The 19,915-nt window shown below is 46.1% G+C and overlaps 1 protein-coding gene across 2 annotated transcripts in view; it reads left to right on the forward strand.

Annotated features, from left to right (window-relative positions):
* Mtmr12 (myotubularin related protein 12) overlaps positions 1 to 19,915 on the forward strand; it is an 89,166-nt gene that overhangs the window by 47,011 nt on the left and 22,240 nt on the right. For both annotated transcript variants that reach the window (XM_045132648.1, XM_045132649.1), the window contains exons 7-9: positions 2,745 to 2,874; positions 12,484 to 12,559; positions 17,788 to 17,894. In XM_045132648.1, coding sequence (XP_044988583.1) covers positions 2,745 to 2,874; positions 12,484 to 12,559; positions 17,788 to 17,894 — 313 coding nt within the window. The remainder of the gene's footprint in view (positions 1 to 2,744; positions 2,875 to 12,483; positions 12,560 to 17,787; positions 17,895 to 19,915) is intronic.

The raw sequence follows: 19,915 nt of genomic DNA on the forward strand, positions 1-19,915 counted from the left end.
TCAGACTCATGGTGATCCTCCTACCTTGACCTCCCAAGTACTGGGATTAAAGATGTGGGTCACCATGTCTGGCCTTTTTAAAAATATTTTTATTTATTGAGATAGATTAAAAATGGGTACAACAGGGTTTCTTGCTGCAGCTGCAAACGAACTCCACTGATGCATGTTCTAGTTCATGCATCTGGCTTTACCTGGATCCTGGGGAAATGAACCCAGGCTGGCAGGCTTTGCAAGCATGCACCTTCAACTGCTGAGCCATCTCCTCAGCCTCTGTTGTGGCATTTTAGAAAGGATCTGCCTTGTATTGCTAAAACATGGCGTGCTGTGCCAAGCGTCAAGTATTCTTATCACATACTAGTGCTTTGAATTCCAGTTCCATCACTGCCTAGCTCTGTGAGCTGGGGAAATTATTTTACCTTTGTCTGCCACATCTGTAACAGGGAGAAAATAACACTGCAGCTTGCAAACCTAGTTTATAGGGCTGTGAGGATTAAGTCAGTGAAGTATGTTATGCTCAGAACAGTGTCTGGGATACAGTAAGTGCTGTACAGGTTGAGTGTCCCTTACCCAAAATTCTTAGGAGCAGAAGAATTTTGAATTTTAGAAGATATGTACATGCAGAATGAAGTGATCTGGGGAGAGGGCCTAAGTATAAACACAAAATTCATTTCATATACATGTTGTATCCAAAGCCTGTTACAGTTATTTCTTGGTGTATGTGTGTTGGGGGTGTCTGTGTGCACGTGTGTGTGCAAGCACACTGAACCTGGAGCTCCCCCCTTTAAAACATATTTAATTTGTTTATTTGAGAGAGAGAAAGAGACAAATAAAAAGAGAATGGGGCGCCAGGGCCTCCAGCCACTGCAAACGAACTCCAGATACACGTGCCCCCTTGTGCATCTGATTTATGTGGGTAGTGGGGAATTGAACCTGGGTCCTTAGACTTGGTAGGCAAGTGCCCTAACCATTAAGCCATCTTTCAAGCCCCCCGTTTTTTTTTGTTAGAGTGGCTGACTCAAGGGAGCCTCGGCAATCCTCCTGTCTGCCTCTTCCAGTACTAGGGTCACTGGCACATGCAACCATGCCCAGCTTCTTACATGGGTGCCAGGCGCTGAACTCAGTTCTTCATGTCTGTGCAACAGGCACTTTTACCCACTGAGCCATCTCCCTCGCCTCCTGACGGTGATCTTCTGTAGTTTACACAGAGAACTAGATCGTTATAGCTGCCTATTTAGGCCTCACTATGTAGCCCAGGCTGTCAAGCTCAAGATCGTTCTGCCTCGGCTTGTAAATGCTGGGGTTGTTGGCGAGGGCCACAGTGTCTGGTTATGCAGCGTTCTTAGTGCTCCTGTGTTTTGACTGACATGTGGTCAGATTGGGATTTTCTACTTGGGATGTCACACTGGTGCTCAAGTTTAGTATTTTGGAATACTTAATCTATATAAACATTGATTATTATTTTTTAATGTAATTTTAAAAATATAAATATATATGTATTTATTTGAGAGCAAGAGAGAGAAGTAGATAGACAGACAGACAGACTAGAGAGAATGGTGCTCCAGGGCCTTCAGCCACGCAAACAAACTCCAGACTATGCACCACTTTGTGCATCTGGCTTACGTGAGTCCTGGGGAATCGAACCTGGGTCCTTTGGGTTTTGCAAGCACATGCCTTAACCACTAAGCCATTCCTCCAGCCCTAATGTGTAATTTTTTATTGACAACTTCTATCCTTACAGACAGTAAACCATGATAATTCTCTCCCCTCCCCCACTTTCCCCTTCACAGTCCACTCTCCATCATATCCCCTCCCTCTCTCCATTAGTTTCTCTATTATAACTTGAGGCTTCCAATGTTTGGTGTTTTTACCGATGATGACTTCTGTCTCCCATAGAGCTGCATACAGGGCAGCTTTCTCCAGCTTTCAGTTGGCTGGTCTACAGGAAGAAGGTTTTCTGCTCAGCACCAGCTTGATTTCTCAGTGACCTTGCCTCCCAGGCATGTGAAGTCTTCAGCAATAGGGTCTTACCATCTGCTTCTCAAGGGAAGCCAAGGGCCTTGGCAACAGTCTATAATGTTTCAGAGGCATCAGGGACCTCCCCGGCCAACAACTCACTGGAAAGTGTCCCATCCTTGGCACTGAAAATTTTCTAGCAACAATCTATGGTTTCTGGAAAACATTAATTATTTCCATCATTCTTATTATTTTACAATGCTCTTGTTATATTTAAGAGTACCAGGCTGGTAGTTTTAGCAAACACTTCATTTTTTTCCCCAGAAGGCTTAGTTTTTCAGATGATTTGGTCCTTATATTGGCCTCTCCCCTCACTGTGGCTGCCTGATCTGTTGATGCCTCAGTAACCAAGTGTCAGCACATACAGTCCTCCTCAAGTGTTCAAAGCAAAGAAGGATTTACACTCCAGAATCTGACACACTATTTAAATCAGTTTGCTGTCATATGCACATATGGCAGGACTAAAAATAATTCGTTACTTAGGTTTTGTGCCAAGCCCAGCTTTCAGACCTTTCACACAATCTTTTGGTTTTATATAAAGGATCTCATGGTCAGATGACTGAAAATGTGATTTTGAGGGAATGGAACTAGAACAACTCCTTTCCGAAACTATGGCAAGACCAGGGCGGTTGTCGTTTTAGATAAGTGGCAGAAGGTGGAGCAGCAAAGCAGTTCAGTCTCCTTGCATGGAAAGGCCTTCATAGGCCATTGTGTTAATCTTGTTTTACCAGCCTCTGATCCCCGGAACCATACGGTCATGTTCGACACCCTTCAGGACTGGTGTTGGGAATTGGAGCGGACCAAAGGCAGCATGAAGTACAAGGCAGTGAGTGTCAATGAAGGCTACAAAATCTGTGACAGGTAAGCTTTCTGTGCTGGCCTACATGTCTACCGTACAGTTTACTCATTTGCCCAGCATGTGCTTTTTGTTGTTGTTTGGTTTATTTGTTTTGTTTTTTTAAGGCAGGGCAGGGTTTTTATGTAACCTTAGGTTGTCTCAAACTCAGAGTGATAGTCCAACCTCAGCTTCTCAAATACTGGTAAATCAACATACCCTACCACAGCATTTTTTTTTTCCACAGTAGGTTTCTTTCTTTCTTTCTTTCTTTTTTTTTTTTTTTTTTTTTTTTGGTCTGGTTTTGGTTTTTTGAGGTAGGGTCTCACTCTAGCCCAGGCTGCCCTGGAATTCACTATGTAGTCTCAGGGTGGCCTTGAACTCACGGGGATCCTCCTACCTCTACCTCCTGAGTGCTGGGATTAAAGGTGTGCGCTGCCACGCCCAGCGCACAGTATGTTAAATAATGTATTTATTTGCAAGAACAGACAGAGAGGAGAGAGGGAGAGAAGAGGAAGGGAGGAGAGGGGAGGAGGAGAGGAGAGAATGGGTGCATCGGGGCCTCCAGCCACTGCAAATGAACTCCAGATGCATGCCCCACGTTGTGCATCTGGCTTTACATGGGTTCTAGGAATTAAACCCGGGTAGATAGGCTTTGCAGGCACGTGCCTTACTGAGCAATCTCTCCAGCCCCCCATAGTGTTGTACTGCATTAGCATTGCTATTGCCATTGTCATCATAGTCGGTTTTAGAACACGCTCGTCGTCGGGCAAAGAAGCTCCAAAGCTACGTTTCCTACGAGGGTCTTCGCCGACTGCCACTGGCTCACTTTGTGCCTGTGCCTGTCCTGGACCTCCCATATAAATGGAATCAATGATATGTAGTCTTTGGTGACATCCTTCTTTTGAGACTGTCTTGCTGTGGTGTCAAGGCTGGTCTGGAACTTGCTGTGTAGCCCAAGCTAGGTTCAAACTCAGACTCACGTTTCTCTTGCCTCTACCTCCCAAATACAGAGATTACAGGTGTGTACTACTACACCCGACTCATTCTTTTTATTGCCGTGTAATAGTCCATGGTATGGATAACCTGTTTTATTTATCCATTCACTGTTGATGAGCATTCAGTTGTTTTTATTTTGGGGCTCTTGTATATAAGGTTGTCATAAATATTTGAATGTGTGTTTTTGTATGGTTACATTTTTTTTAAATTTTTTAATTTATTTATTTGAGAGCGACAGACACAGAGAGAAAGACAGATAGAGGGAGAGAGAGAGAATGGGCGCGCCAGGGCCTCCAGCCTCTGCAAACGAACTCCAGACGCGTGCGCCCCCTTGTGCATCTGGCTAACGTGGGACCTGGGGAACCGAGCCTCGAACCGGGGTCCATAGGCTTCACAGGCGAGTGCTTAACCGCTAAGCCCTCTCTCCAGCCCTGGTTACATTTTTTAAACATTATGTTTTTATTTGTTTTATTTATTTGAGAGAGAGAGAGAATGGGTACGCCAGGACATCCAGCCACTGCAAATGAACTCCAGACGCATGCGCCCCCTTGTGCATCTGGCTTAACGTGGGTCCTGGGGAATCAAACCAGGGTCCCTTGGCTTTGCAGGCAAACGCCATAACCCAGCCCTACATTTTTTTTTTAACATGAGAGAAGGGGAGGCGAGAATGGGCGCGCCAGGGCCTCCAGCCGCTGCAGCCGAACTCCAGACGCGCGCGCCCCTGTGCAAATGCAAAACCCTGCGCTCGGTCACCTCGTGCTTCCGGTTCATGTGGAGAGCGGAACGTGGCTCCTTAGGCTTCGTGGGCAAGTGCCTTAAGATGGCGCTAAGCCACCTCTGGCCTGGTTACATGTGTTTGTTTTTCTTTGTTTATAATCTTGGGGTGAACTCTCACAGAGTAAGGTTTAACTCTATGACTTGGAGAAATTACCAGACTGACTTCCATAGTACATCAACGCTAGTTTTTACTTTTACTTATCTATTTGAGAGAGTGAAAGAGGCACAGAACTTGAGCATAGTGACACCTGCCTTTAATCCCAGCACTCAGGAGGCAGAGGTAGGAGGATCGCCATGAGTTCGAGGCCACCCCGAGACTCCATAGTGAATTCCAGGTCAGCCTGAGCTACAGTGAGACCCTACCTCGAAAAAAAAAAAAAAGGACCTCTTAGAATATCTCCTGTGGTGGGACCTCATGGTGCAGAGATAGCACGTCTGAATACCTCTTGTATTCAGTCAAAAGTGACTCTGTGTTTTTATTTATTTTTTACTTTAAAAATTATTTATTTATTTGAGAGAGAGAGAATGGGTGTGCCAGGGCCTCTAGCCACTGCAAACAAAGTCCAGATGCATGTATTACCTGCGGAATCAACCCAAGGTCCTTTGGCTTTGCAGGCAAACACCTTAACTGCTAAGCCATCTCTCCAGCTCCAAGTGACTTTGTGTTTTTGTTGTTGTTGTCATTATTTTTCTACAACCCAAGTGTAAAAGTTAGAAGCATTTCTCAATTTATATTGTATGTCTTCTTTTCTTTTTATTAAGCACTTCATTTATTCATTTACCAAAAATGCTTGGGTGTCATTTTTGTGCAAGGAGGTTTGCACCGGAGCCTTTTTGTTTGTTTTTATTTGAGAGCGACAGACAGAGAAAGAGGGAGAGAGAGAGAGAGAGAATATGGGCGTGCCAGGGCCTCCAGCCACTGCAAATGAGGTCCAGATTCATGCCCCCTTGTGCATCTGGCTTACTTACATGGGTCCTGGGGAGTCGAGCCTCAAACTGGGGTCCTTAGACTTCACAGGCAAGCGCTAAACCGCTAAGCCACCTCTCCAACCCCTTTTTATTTTTTTTAATGAGAGAGAGAGCGAGAAAGATGTTGGCATGCCGGGGCCTCTAGCCACTGTAATCAAACTCCAGGTGCATGTGTGCCTTGTGTGCATGTGCCACCTTGCACATTGCCACCTTGTGTGCATATGCCACCTTTCACATTGTCACCTTGTGCATCTGGCTTATGTGGGATCTGGGGAGTCGAACCTGGGTCCTTGGGCTTCAGAGTCAAGCGCCTTAGCTGCTAAGCCATCTCTCCAGCCCCAGCACAGCACCTGGAAACCTCTGTCTTCCTGGAGCGTTTCTTCTAGAGGAAGGAGTTGGATGAGTGAAGTGTAGCGTATGAGTCGATAAGCACTGGAGAGCTAGAGGTATAGCCCCGGAAGGAACTCTTGCTTAGCATTTGTGAAGCCCCGAGTTGGATTTCCAGCACTTGAAAGAATGCTGTGGAGAAACAAGATCAGGCAAAGGGTTGGCAGTCAGGAAGGACTCCCTAGTGAAGTGGCCTTTAAGGAAGGTCCTGAAGGAAGGGAGGATGGAGTGTGCTAGGTGGAGGAACAAGGCAGCCAGGCTCCCGGGGAATTGGGAGGAGCAAGTTAGTAGGAGGAGAAATCACAGTTGGATGCTTCCAAAAGAATTTATGCCGGGTTTTGTTGTTGTTGTTTGTTTTTTGTTTTGTTTTGTTTTGGTTTGGTTTGGTTTTTCAAGGTTGGGTCTCTAGCTCAGGCTGACCTGGAATTCACTATATAGTCTCAGGATGGCCCCAAACTCACAGTGATCCTCCTGCCTCTGCCTCCCGAGTGCTGGGATTAAGGGTGTGTGCCTCCATGCCCGGCTGAATTGATGCTTTTTGATTCTGAGAACAGTGGGGGGAGTTTGAGCAGAGGCAGATGTGATCTGGCCTACATTTTTAAAGGGTGACTCTACATGATCTGTTTTTAGAAACTTGAATGTTGTCATTTGGGTACATAATTTCCTCGCTCTGTGACAGTGTCTGAAGTGCTGTAATTTTGTAGAGTTTACACTCTGGTTCCAAAAACCTGCATCAGCACATCAGTTTTGATTTTGCTCACTCTAAGACATTAATTAACATGTTGACCCTCCCTGCCCCAGCAGGGCAGTGGGAGGGGTCTGCAGGGTCTGCACCCCACCCAGAACTTCCCTGTCAGCCATACCCCGCCCCTTGCTCCCCCTCCCCCACTGAAAAGTGAGAGGGGAGGGCTAGCCTTGCTTAGAAAGAGGAAACCCCGCTGCTAAGGGGTGCACTGTGAGAGCAGTAGTAAACTCGGGTGCCCCCAGCCCCAGCATTAGCTTTCTGGTTTTTCTGGTTTGTTTTAGAGAGGATGGGCATGTGTCACCATGAAAATCCAGCCAAATACTATTTTGTGGTGGTTTTATTTCTTTTTCTGAGGTAGGGTCTCCCTCTAGTCCTGGTTGACCTGGAGTTCACTATGTAGTCTCAGGGTGGTCTTGAATTCACTGTGATCCTCCTACCTCTGCCTCCTAAGTGCTGGATTAAAGGCATGCACCACCACGCCTGGCTTCCTGCAGCCTTTGTAGGAAACAGAGGGGAGTCTGTGGGCCTTTGGGTCACTTTATTCACCTTAGGCAAACTTATAGGGTGCTGAGCAAGTGGCTGCCTGGAGACCACCCATCAGAGTCCGGCAAAAGAGGCTAAGGGACGCCCTACCTTCAGCGGTGCTGGGATCCCAGTCCGGTCGTGTGGAAGGGAAGACCTCGTCAGTAACATATTGGGGTTCTCTGTGAAGCGGCCGTCAGCTCCCCACACTAGTTTGTTGGCTTCCGTTCAGATTTTCTCATGTTCCTCTGTGGTGAAGAGGGTCTGCAAGAGCTGCTGACAGTCCTCCCTGTGGGCTGAGACCCTCTTGTCTCAGGTTCCCAAGTAGCTAGGATAATAGGCCTAGCTCACATTACTGCCCTTCCTTCCTTCCTTCCTTCCTCCCTCCCTCCCTCCCTCCCTTCCTTCCTTCCTTCCTTCCTTCCTTCCTTCCTTTCTTTCTTCCTTTCTTCCTTTCTTCCTTTTTTCTGAAGATCTTTAAAGTACTTTTTAACCAATTTTAAAGGAGATTTTTTTTTTCAACAGAATGATTTATTTGTTTGTTTTGTTTTCTAAGGTAGAGTCTCACTCTAGTTCAGGCTGACCTGGAATTCACCATGTAGTCTCCGGGTGGCCTCTAACTCACAGTGATCCTCCTACCTCTGCCTTCCAAGTGCTGGGATTAAAGGCGTGCGCCACCACGCCTGGCTTCAGAATGATTTTGACCCATATATTCAAAGATGAGGACAAGACAAATGAACACAACACCAAACACAAACATGCTAGCAATAACAGCTTTCCTGACACTGCCCTGCAGCTGCCAAGCTGAAACTGAACCAGAAACAGACCTGCTATCAAACCGAAACTGAACTAGTAACAGACTCTGTCAAACCAAAACTGAACCAGAGACAGACCTCAGTTGAAATCTCTGAACAGAGCCAGAGAGGGTCAAGGGCAGCCCCTTGATCCCTTGTCCAGGGTTATTAATGCTGCATCCAGCTTCTGTCTGGGACCCAGGAAAGCGTGCAAAACCAGAAAAAGAAAGAAAAACAAAAAGAAGAGTGGAAAAAGCACCTCTGGAGGTTTCTCACCCAGTAAAGGAACGAGCTGGCAGTCCTAGGCAGAAGTTCCCTGTCAGTGGCTTGCTACCAGCTCCAACACCGGGAATATGCACATGGGTGGAGATCCGGTTCTCAGGCCGAGATTAGGGGTCCTTCCCTGGTTCGGTTGTCCCAGAGTTGGAGAGGGAGGTCTTCAAATGTTATGGGGTCCAGTGTTACACAAGTACAACCATCAATTCACTGAATGTGACACAGAGTTTTATTAGGTAAAAAGAAAGAAAAGAAAAGAAAGTCTAGTGCATCAAGTCTGCACCCCTGAGGTTGGGGTCTCAGGATGCAGCCCCAAACTATTTGGATTGTCAGCTTTTATTGGAAATAACCACATGATGTTTATAGAAGAAACAGGATGGGAGGTAAACCATAAAGTTACTGTTAAATGGGGGGGGGCTCTGTTACAAGAAGTCACAGGTATTCATTACATGGATCACACAGGGGGAACTGAGGCAAGAAACATTGTATGCTATGTAATCACCTAGGTATTTAGAAACAGAGAGGTACAGGAAGGTCATGATACATTGCACATAGGGGGTCATCCCATTTCTTAGATAACAGAAAACACCTGCATTTTGCAATAAGGCCTGTGCTAATGATTCCTGGACTTCTTTATCTGTCAGGAAGATCAGCTTGGGTGGTGGCCTCCATTCTGTGTGCCTAAAGGCAAGGGCTGAGCAGGAGGGTGTTGAACCAGCTCTGTTGTCTCTCTTTACATTCCATTTTCCAGGTTCCTCATGGATTAGATTACATTTCAGGGCCACTTTCCCGGGAGTCTGCCAAAAGCTGGCTCTATTGAGAACTTAAAAAAAAAAAAAAAAATTATTTATTTGAGAGAGAGAGAAAGAGACAGAAAAAGAATGGGCACACCAGGGCCTCTAGCCATTGCAAAATGCTCCAGATGCATGTGCCACATTGTGCATCTGGCTTATATGGGTGCTGGGAAATTGAACTTGAATCTCTGAGCTTGCAGGCAAGCTCTATTATTAACACACATTATTAACCAATAAGCCATCTCTCCACCCACCCCACCTCCCAGGACTTTCATTGTCTTGCATTTTTTGAAACACTTCCTGTCATTCTGAGCTTTTTTTTTTTTTAAACTTTTTGTTGTTTATATTTATTTATTTGAGAGTGACAGACACAGAGAGAAAGAGGCAGAGAGAGAGAGAGAGAATGGGTGCGCCAGGGCTTCCAGCCAGTGCAAACGAACTCCAGACGCGTGTGCCCACTTGTGCATCTGGCTAACGTGGGTCCTGGGGAATCGAGCCTCGAACCGGGGTCCTTAGGCTTCACAGGCAACGCGTAACCGCTAAGCCATCTCTCCAGCCCATGAGCTTATTTTTTTGTTTGTTTCACGGTAGGGTCTCACTGTAGCCCAGGCTGACCTGGATCTCGCTCTGTAGTCCCTCAAACTCATGATGATCCTTCTACCTCTGCCTCCCAAGTAGATACTGGGATTAAAGGCTCTTGTGACCACACCTGGCCTAAATTTGTTTTTATTTGGGTCATTATTTGGTTCGAGTTTAATTCTGCAAACTACAGTTCTATGAATTGAAGAGTATTTGCTGTTTTTGATTTTCATTGTAGTCCCCATGCCAGACACAATACCTGGCTTCTGAGAAGAGCTAAATAAATAGGGGAAAGTGAATGAAATGAATAAAAGCCCCAGTAGAGGAGAAGACACCAATCAGTCTGAGAAAGTTTGCATCACCTTCCCCGCGGTTGGCAGAGCTGACAATTCAAGGGCCAAGTGACACTCCTTCTCTTCCGTAATTCCCTTCCCAACCCCACCTCCTCGTAGAGGTGCAAGAAGGACTGTCGCCCTGTGAGGACTGGGTAGCTCAGAGGGACCTGCAGGTTGATACTTGGGTGTCCCTCCCCAGCTGCACTTGGGCTAGACTGGATCATCAGCTGAAGTTGTCCTGTGTACAGAAGGCCTGTTTGTTTACTTTATATTCTTTTTATTTATTTAGCTTTTCAAGGTAGGGTTTCACTCAAGCCCAGACTGGCCTGGAATTCACTATGTAGTCTCAGGCTGACCTTGAGCTCACAGCGATGCTCCTACCTCTGCCTCCCAAGTGGTGGGATTAGGGTTTGCGGCACCACATCGAGCTTGTTTACTTTATATTCTAAACTCATCCTGATGACGCTTTTTCTTATAGTCTCAAGAGAGACTCATGGTATCCACCTGAGCTATGAGGGACAGGCAGGGAGATCATCTGCACCCCTCCCTGGCTGAGGTGCCCCTCATCACAGCTGGAGGATAAAGCTGCACTCATTAGTACACTTGGTTCTGACGTCATGATAGTGTGAAAGGGCGCTCATCCCAGACAGTGAGCTGGTGAGTTAACACCGGTAAACACTCCACCAGACGGGAAAATAGAAGAGGGCACCATAGCTTTACAGCGTGAGGAAGGAGCTGAGATCTCCCGGGGACCGTCCGCCGGGCTGGGCTTCCCACACTTCGAAGCACTGGCCATCACCTAAGGGCCTTGCTTGTTAAATTATTTTATCCTTTCATTCTATTTTTTAACTTTTTTATTGACACCTTCCATAATTATAGAGAATAAACCATGATAATTCTCCTCTCCCCCCTTTCTCCCTCACAAATCCACCCTCCATCATATCCCCTCCTCCTCTCGATTAGTTTTCGAGGTAGGGTCTCACTGTAGCCCAAGCTGACCGGGAGTCACTATGTCAGTCTCAGGCTGGCCTCAAACTCAAAGTGATCCTCCTACCTCGGTCTACCGAGTGCTGGGATTAAAGGCGTGCACCACTATGTCCAACCCCTAAACAGTCTTATTCTTTCAGAGATGCAGTTTTCTCCTATAGAAATAGAAGTACAATGATTGTAATGGGGAGGTAATATGATGGAGAATGGAATTTCAAATGGGAAAGTGTGGGGGTGGGGAGGGAGGGAATTACCATGGGATATATTTTGTAATCATGGAAAATGTTAATAAAAATTAAAAAAAAAAAGAAGTAACAACACTCTGGGTCTGGTCCCAGCCCCGCTCCATGGCTTACTGTTGAATGGTGTAACTTGGGCAAACTTCAGTGTTGTGTCCCAGCTTGTTCATTTGTAAAATGGAAATCAGCATAGTATGGAGCAGATAGGGCTGTTGTGAGGATTAAATAGTATAGCAGTGCGTGCCACACAGTGACGCTCAAATGCTTGCTGTTGTCAGAGTATTTAATAAAATGTTTGGAAGCCAGCCGTGGTGGCGCACGCCTTTAATCCCAGCACTCGGGAGGCAGAGGTAGGAGGATCAATGTGATTTCGAGGCCACCCTGAGACTATGTAGTGAATTCCAGGTCAGCCTGGGCTAGAGTGAAACCCTACTTGGAAAAACCAAATAAAATAACATAAAATGTTTGGGTAGCAGTCATCAAAATCACTGTTTTTTATATTAGTTTAACTGAAAGCAACACCCGAGTTTAGAATTCATACGCTTCTAGAATACCACATTTCCCAACGCCCCACCTTAGTGCTGTGGTTCAAACTGAAGACCTTCTGCAGGCTACGTAAGTCCTCTGTCACTGAGCTGTATCCCTATCCCTGCCCTTCATTTTATTTTATTTTTATTTTATTTTATTTTATTTTATTTTATTTATTTTATTTTAATTAATTTAATTTAATTTAATTTTATATTTTATTTTATTTTATATTTTATTTTATTTTAATTTATTTTATTATTTTTTTTTTGGTTTTTCGAGGTAGGGTCTCACTCTGGCCCAGACTGACCTGGAATTCACTATGGAGTCTCAGGGTGGCCTTGAACTCATGGCGATCCTCCTACCTCTGCCTCCCGAGTGCTGGGATTAGAGGCATGCGCCACCACGCCCGGCACCCGCCCTTCATTTTATACAAGGTGAAACACACCCAGGAAAGTACTGGAGTAGCTTGCCTAGGGTTGTGCAGAATCAGTCGAGCTAGAATTTGAATGCAGATTCCTGGCTGCTGTCGTTGGAGTGCTGGTCACCAAGCTGAGAATGCCCGCTCGTGTGAGCCGGGTCCTCCTAATAGGAGCTGTGGTTCTCTTGTAACGCTTTGCTTAGCTTCCTCATGTTCATCAACGTTGACCTTTCATATTTGTGAATTGAGTTCAGTACTAAAACCTGGTAACGTCTCTTTCCTCTAGGTTGCCAGCATACTTCGTTGTCCCCACCCCACTTCCTGAAGAGGATATACAACGCTTTCAGGGCCACGGCATTCCAGTAAGTGCACCTGGAAATCCCAGGAGGCGTCAGCTGCTCCTTGGCCCATCCTAGCACAATGATCCCACCTAAAGCCCTTGGCTTAGATACTCAAGCATGTGTCCACAACCCAGGAATAATCCAGACATGTCGTGGGGACCCCCTAGAGGAGTCTGCTCAGCATGAGGCCCCCTGGGACAAAGCTACCAGAAATGCACCTGAGATTTCAGCACAGATGTTGAAAAGCCTTAAGAGGCTTGTAGGTCTGCCTGCTGGTGAAAGCAAGCCTCGCTTAACACTTCTGACCTGAGCTTTCTACTTTAAGGGTGGTAGGATTTAAGATACTTTGGGGCCAGAGCACGATTACTCCTGGTACACCTGTGCTTTCCACCACAGACAGCGTGGCAAGCGTCAGCGCTTCCACAGAAAAGAACGGCTCAGCACCGTATTTGATGTGCAATCACTGGTCTGAGAAAGCAAGCACTCCTGTTTCTAATTGCTGACTGGGAGTTGCCAAGCTCGCAGGGAATTTAGTAAGGAATGAGAATTATAAATAAATGCTGTGCCTTGCACATGCCTTGCTCACCAGAAGTCATTCCTGAGTGGGAGGCAAGTTGTTGAAACCTGGCCCCGTGTCCAGGCTTTTGTGGATGCCGGACCAGTGGCCTTCAGCCTGTCCCAGAAGGGCAGCTCTTCACACCGTGTGGCAGGAGTTTTCAGGGAAAGCCAGAGATGCAGACTTCTGTGTAAGTTTCCCTGATCTCCAAATACACACAGCTGATTTATATGTAAAATAAACAACCACAAGTCTTTTAAGCCAGGCATGGTTCCTGACCCCTGTCGTCCCAGCACTTGGGAAGCTGAGGTAGCGGGATTGCTGTGAGTAGACCAGCCTGGGCTGGAGTGAGTGAGGCCCTGCTTTAAAAAATAAACAAGGGCTGGAGAGATGGCTTAGTGGTTAAGCGCTTGCCTGTGAAGCCTAAGGACCCACGTTAGCCAGATGCACAAGGGGGCGCACACGTCTGGAGTTCATTTACAGTGGGTGGAGGCCCTGGCATGCCCATTCTCTCTCTGTCTATCTGCCTCTTTCTCTGTCTGTCACTCTCAAATAAATAAAAAAATATAAAAACCAAACGCAAGGATGCAGCTGGATCCTATCCCCCAGTGCACGAGCTGATGCACGGCAGCCTCTCCAAACTTTCTGGGCTCAGGACTCTTTACATTATTTTTTCTTTCTTTTTTTTTTAAATTTATTTTTATTTTTATTTATTTGAGAGCAACAGAGAAAGAGGGGGGAGAGATAGAGAGAGAATGGGCATGCCAGGGCCTCTAGCCACTGCAAGCAAACTCCAGATGCGTTTGTCCCCTTGTGCATCTGGCTAACATGGGTCCTTAGGTTTCACAGGCAAGTGCTTAACCACTAAGCCATCTCTCCAGCCCTTCTTTATTTTTATTTATTTTTTATTTTTATTTATTTATTTATTTTTTTTTTGGTTTTTCGAGGTAGGGTCTCACTCTGGTCCAGGCTGACCTGGAATTAACTCTGTAGTCTCAGGGTGGCCTTGAACTCATGATGATCCTCCTACCTCTGCCTCCCGAGTGCTGGGATTAAAGGCATGCGCCACCTCGCCCGGCTTGCCCTTCTTTATTTTTTTTTTATCTTTTTATTGACAACTTCCATAATTATAGAAAATAACCCATGGTAATTCCCTGCATCCCCCCACTTCCCCTTTGCCAATCCCCTTCCCCCTCTCAATCAGTCTCTTTTATTTTGATGTCCTGCTCTTTTCCTCCTATTATGATGTCATGTGTAGGTAGTGTCAGGCACTGTGAGGTCATGGGTATCCAGGCCATTTTGTGTCCGCAGGAGCACGTTGTAAGGAGTCCTACCCTTCCTTTGGCTCTAACAGTCTTTCTGCCACCTCTTCCGCATTAGACCCTGAGCCTTGGAAGCTGTGATAGAGATGTTTCACTAGTGAGCGCTCCTCTGTCACTTCTTGTCAGCACCATGGTGCTTTCTGAGGACGCTACCCTCTTGTTTGTTTGTTCCTCTGAGGCACTCAACCCCAGGCTGATCTGAAGCTCACCCTGGCTGGCCTCAAACTCCTACCTCTGCCTCCCAAGTCTTGGGATTAAAGGCATGTGCTAACATGCCCAGCCTTTCTTTAACTCTTAAAAATTACCAAGGTGGGAGGAGGGGTTGCTGGAGAGATGGCTCAGCAGTTAAGGCGCTTGCCTGCAAAGTGCCTAACAACCCTGATTTGGTTTCCCCAATACCCACATAGAGCCAGACACACAAAGTGGCACATGCACCAGGAGTTCGTTTGTAGTGGCTAGACACTCTGGCGTGTCCATTCTCTCTCTGTGTCTCTCTTCTCTCTCTGTTGGAGAGATGCCTCAGTGGTTAAGGCACTTGCCTGCTAAGATCGATTTCCCAGTACCCACACATTGCAATCAAGTTCACACTGTTGTCAGAAAATACCTGACCAAGAGCAGCTTGTGGGGGAAGAAAGAAAAGACTCGAGGGGAAGCTCCATGATGGCAGGGGAACGTGACGGCATGAGCAGAGGGTGGACATCACCTCCTGGCTAGCATCAGGTGGACAACAGCAACAGGAGAGTGTGCCAAACACTGGCAAGAGGAAGCTGGTTATAACACCCATAAGCCCACCCCCAACATTACACCACCTCCAGGAGGATTCATCCAAAATTGCCATTAGGGCTGGAGAGATGGCTTAGCGGTTAAGCGCTCGCCTGTGAAGCCTAAGGACCCCGGTTCGAGGCTCAGTTCCCCAGGTCCCACGTTAGCCAGATGCACAAGGGGGCACACGCGTCTGGAGTTCGTTTGCAGAGGCTGGAAGCCCTGGCGCGCCCATTCTCTCTCTCTCCCTCTATCTGTCTTTCTCTCTGTGTCTGTCGCTCTCAAATAAATAAATAAAAAATGAACAAAATTGCCATTAGCTGGGGAGACTAGCATTCAGAACACATAAGTTTATGGGGGACCCCAGAATCAAACCAGCGCAACACATGATGCAAGATGCACAAAACGGCACGTGCGTTTAGAGTTTGCAGTAGCGCGAGGCCCTGGTGCTGTAGCCTTCCTCGTTCTCTTCCTCCCTCCCTCCCTCCCTATCTCTCTCTCTCAAATAAATAAAAATAGAAAAACAAATTTAAAAAATTGCTGCGGTGGTCAGTTTTTGTTTATGTGGGTTGTGTCTACTGATATTTCAATCAAATAAACAAACCCAACTTTATACGCTTTTTTTTTTTTTTTTTTTTTTTGCTTTTTTTACAGTGACTGACTCGAAAATGTCTTAGGTCAGTCACTCTTCAGTCCCATGAGCGAGGCAGCCGTGCCGTTCTCGGCTCACTTGCCTAGGCGCTTCATCTCGGGACAAATGTACTTCTGAGCAGCTTTTCCACTGCGACCCCAGGACTAGGGGTGCGCGCTAGTGCATGGTGACAGCCCATACTGTCGCGTCACCTGCCTTGCTCAGTGCTGGGCCTCCGGTTCCCCTCCATACCGCTGCATTTGCACAACCATGCACGTACCACAGTGGAGAAGACAAATTAGATGTCTGTATTGGTGGGAAACTGGTCCTGGCTTCCCAGAGCACCTGAAAGGGTCTTGGTCGCTTGGCAGGTGCTCAGTCAGCGAACTGTTAGTCTGTTGCACTAATGTTTGTGTGTGCACTCTTCCCCACCTCCATCTTTGTACAGGGTCTCACTTTGTAGCTCTAGGGGCCTCAAGCTCAAAAGCTTTCTGCCTCTGTCTGCGCTGCATTATTGTATTTGAGAATAGAAGCTCTCAAGGTAGAACAGTATCTTAGTCATCTTTATGTCTTCACACAACCTGGCATGCACTTTCTCTGCCTGTGGTTGCTGTCCAGGAAGAGCATGGCTTTTACTTGTTTATTTATCGGGGGGAGGGGCACAGATAGAGAGAATGGGCACACTAGGGCCTCCAGGCACTGCAAATGAACTCCAAATGCATGTGCCACCCTGTGCATCTGGCTTACGTGGGTCCTGGGGAATCAGACCTGGTTCCTTAGGCTTCACAGGCAAATGTCTTAAGTGCCAAGTCATCTCTCCAGCCTAAGCACGGCTTTTAAAGTGGTACTACATCTACTTGGCTGCAACTGGGAAAGTCCTTTGTTCTCTGTGAGCATCAGTTCTTTCTGTGAATGGAACTAACAATCATATTTGTCACACAAAGTGACCACAAGAATTGAAGGAGTTAGCCAGGTGTGGTGGCACATGCCTTTAATTCCAGCACTTGGGAGGCAGAGGTAGGAGGATCGTCTTGAGTTCAAGGCCACCCTGAGACTACAGAGTGAATTCCAGGTCAGCCTGGGCCAGAGTGAGACACGACCTCCAAAAAAAAAAAAGTTAATTTGCACAAAATGACATGTGAACTATACTCCGGTGACAGCTACTATCCTAATAATAATAATGCTGTTGCCTTTAATCCCAGTACTTGGGAGGTAGAAGCAGGAGGATCATGGTGAGTTCCAGGTCAGCCTGGGCTACAGTGAGACCCTATCTTGAAAAACTAATAATAATGATGCTCTTATTTTTGTCATCATTTAAGTTACCAACCCAAAAACTAAGTTAAAAAGTGAATGTTGGGGCTGGAGAGATGGCTTAGTGGTTAAGGTGCTTTCTTGCAAGCCAAAGGACCCAGGTTTGACTCACCAGGACCCACATAAGCCAGATAGGTGCATGGGGGGAGGGAGTTACATACATCTGGAGTTTGTTTGCAGTGGCTGGAGGCCCTGGCTGCCCATTCTCTCTCTCTCTCTCTCTCTCTCTCCCTGCCTATTTCTGTATCTCTCTCTCTCAAATAAATAAGTAAATAATAATTTTTTAAGTGAATGTTAGCCAGGCGTGGTGGCGCATGCCTTTAATCCCAGCACTCAGGAGGCAGAGGTAGGAGGATCACCATGAGTTCGAGGCCAACCTGAGACTACATAGTGAATTCCAGGTCAGCCTGAGCTAGAGTGAGACCCTACCTCAGAAAACCAAGGGGGCGGGGAGGGAAGAGGTGAATGCTAGACAATAAACATATCTTATTACCTGGTCCTCCTATTTTCTTATGACTAAGTTGGTCTTTTTTTGATTGAGTATATCCTCCCTGATTTAATAAAGTTGAATATATCCAGCCATTTCATATTGAAGTTGTAAGCGTCCTTACCTGAATTTAATAAACTTAGCTTACTGGCTGCTTGTTGGGTTGTTTTCCTTCTGCAGATATGGTGTTGGTCTTGTCACAATGGAAGTGCCCTTATGAAGATGTCGGCGCTGCCCAAAGAGCAGGATGACAGTGCCTTGCAGGTCCAGAGGAGCTTCTTGGATGGGTCAGGACTCCTCCTTTCTGCACGTGGTTCTTTCTGAGTTCAGATTTTGTTTTGTAAGAAGCAGGGAACGGTTCTTTTTTGTAGCTTTGTGTTAGAGGACTATGCATTTTACATATCTAGAAAGTGCTCAGCATTACATCATCATTGAGGAAGTCAGCTGTGCGGTGTTTAGAGATGTGCACTCAAGTATTTGGGGAGGGGCAAGTGGTGACTTTCTGTACATTGGAAATTGTTCAAATCTAAGCCGGGCATGGTGGTGCACGCCTTTAATCCCAGCACTCGGGAGGTAGGAGGATTGCTATGAGTTCGAAGCTAGCCTGAGACTCAATAGTGAATTCCAGGTCAGCCTGGGCTAGAGTAAGACCCTGCCTTGAAAAACAAAAACAAAAACAAAAACAAAAAAGAAATTGTTCAAATCTATTCCAGGCTGACGTAGAACTCACTTTGTAGCCTGGACTGGCCTTGAACTTACAGCATTCCTCACACCTCAGCTTCTCTGTGCCACTAAATGAGAGCTACCATGCCCAGCTATGCAAATTTTAAATCCAAAGTGGATAAGTTAAAAATAACAAAAGGGGGCTGGAGAAATGGCTTAATGGTTAAGCGCTTGCCTGTGAAGCCTAAGGGCCCCGGTTCGAGGCTCGGTTCCCCAGGTCCCACGTTAGCCAGATGCACAAGGGGGCGCACGCGTCTGGAGTTCGTTTGCAGAGGCTGGAAGCCCTGGCATGCCCATTCTCTGTCTGTCTCTATCTGCCTCTTTCTCTGTCTATCGCTTTTAAATAAACAAACAAAATTTTTTAAAAAAATAACAAAAGGAGTAGATTTTGGAATTAAATAGCTTTGGTCCAGATTGTAGCTCTGTTAATGAGTTTAGAAAGAAACTTGGTAACTCTGGGCCGGGTTGGCCTGTTCTGCTCAGTTAGCTGCATTCCCACAGGCAGTGAACATGCCTCCAGAGCCAGGTTGAGAGAGCTGACAGTTGCAGGGCTCCATCCAGATCAGAGCATACAGTATGGGCCCAGCAAAAATAAAATGTGTATTTTTCCCATTAAAAAAAATTATTTTAGCTGGCCATGGGGCCACGTGCCTTTAATTATAGTACTTGGGAGGCAGAGGTAGGAGGATCGCCAAGAGTTTGAGGTCATCCTAACACCTCGTAGTGAATTCTAGGTCAGCCTGGACTAGAATGAAGCCCTATCTCACCCCCCCCAAATAACAATAATAATAATAATAATAAATATGTGTGTGTGTGTGTGTGTGTGTGTATAATTCTATTCACTTATTTGCAAAGAGAGAGAGAATGAGAATGGGTGCGCTAGGGCCTCCAGCCACTACAAACAAATTCCAGATGCAGGCACCACTTTGTGCATCTGGCTTTATGTGGGTACTTGGGAATCAAACCCAGGTCATTAAGCTATTCAGGAAAGCACCTTAAGCACTGAGCAGGCTCTCCAGCCCCTTTCCCATTTTTTGACAATTTCTCACATGTGCACAGTGCATTTTACTCTTTTTTCATTACATCACATCCTACTTCTATGCTTTGTTTATTTATTTTACTCTATTTAATGTTGCTAATTTTCTTTTCTTTTTTCTTTCCTTTTTTTTTATGTTTGTTTTTTCAAGGTAGGATCTTGGTTTCACTGTAGCCCAGACTGGCCTGGGATTCCCTTTGTAATCTCAAGCTGGCCTTGAACTCATGGTGATCCTCCTACCTCTCTGTCTAAGTTTTGGGATTAAAGGCATGCACCACCACACCCAAACTTTATTATTATTATTATTATTAAAGTGTTTTTATTTATTTGAGAGAGAGAGTGAATATGGTCATACCAAGGTGCCTCCTGTAAATGAACTCCAGACACATGCACCCCTTCATACATTTTACTTTATGTGGGTACTAGGGAATTGAACTTGGGCCGTTAGGCTTTGCAAGCAAGTGCCTTTAGCTGCTGAACCATCTCTTCAGCCCCTATATTTTTATTGACTCACTGAGTTAAATTAGAATTACCTGTGTAATCATAGGT

The sequence above is a fragment of the Jaculus jaculus genome, chromosome 13, assembly GCF_020740685.1.
Source record: "Jaculus jaculus isolate mJacJac1 chromosome 13, mJacJac1.mat.Y.cur, whole genome shotgun sequence".
Classification (NCBI taxonomy): Eukaryota; Metazoa; Chordata; class Mammalia; order Rodentia; family Dipodidae; genus Jaculus; species Jaculus jaculus.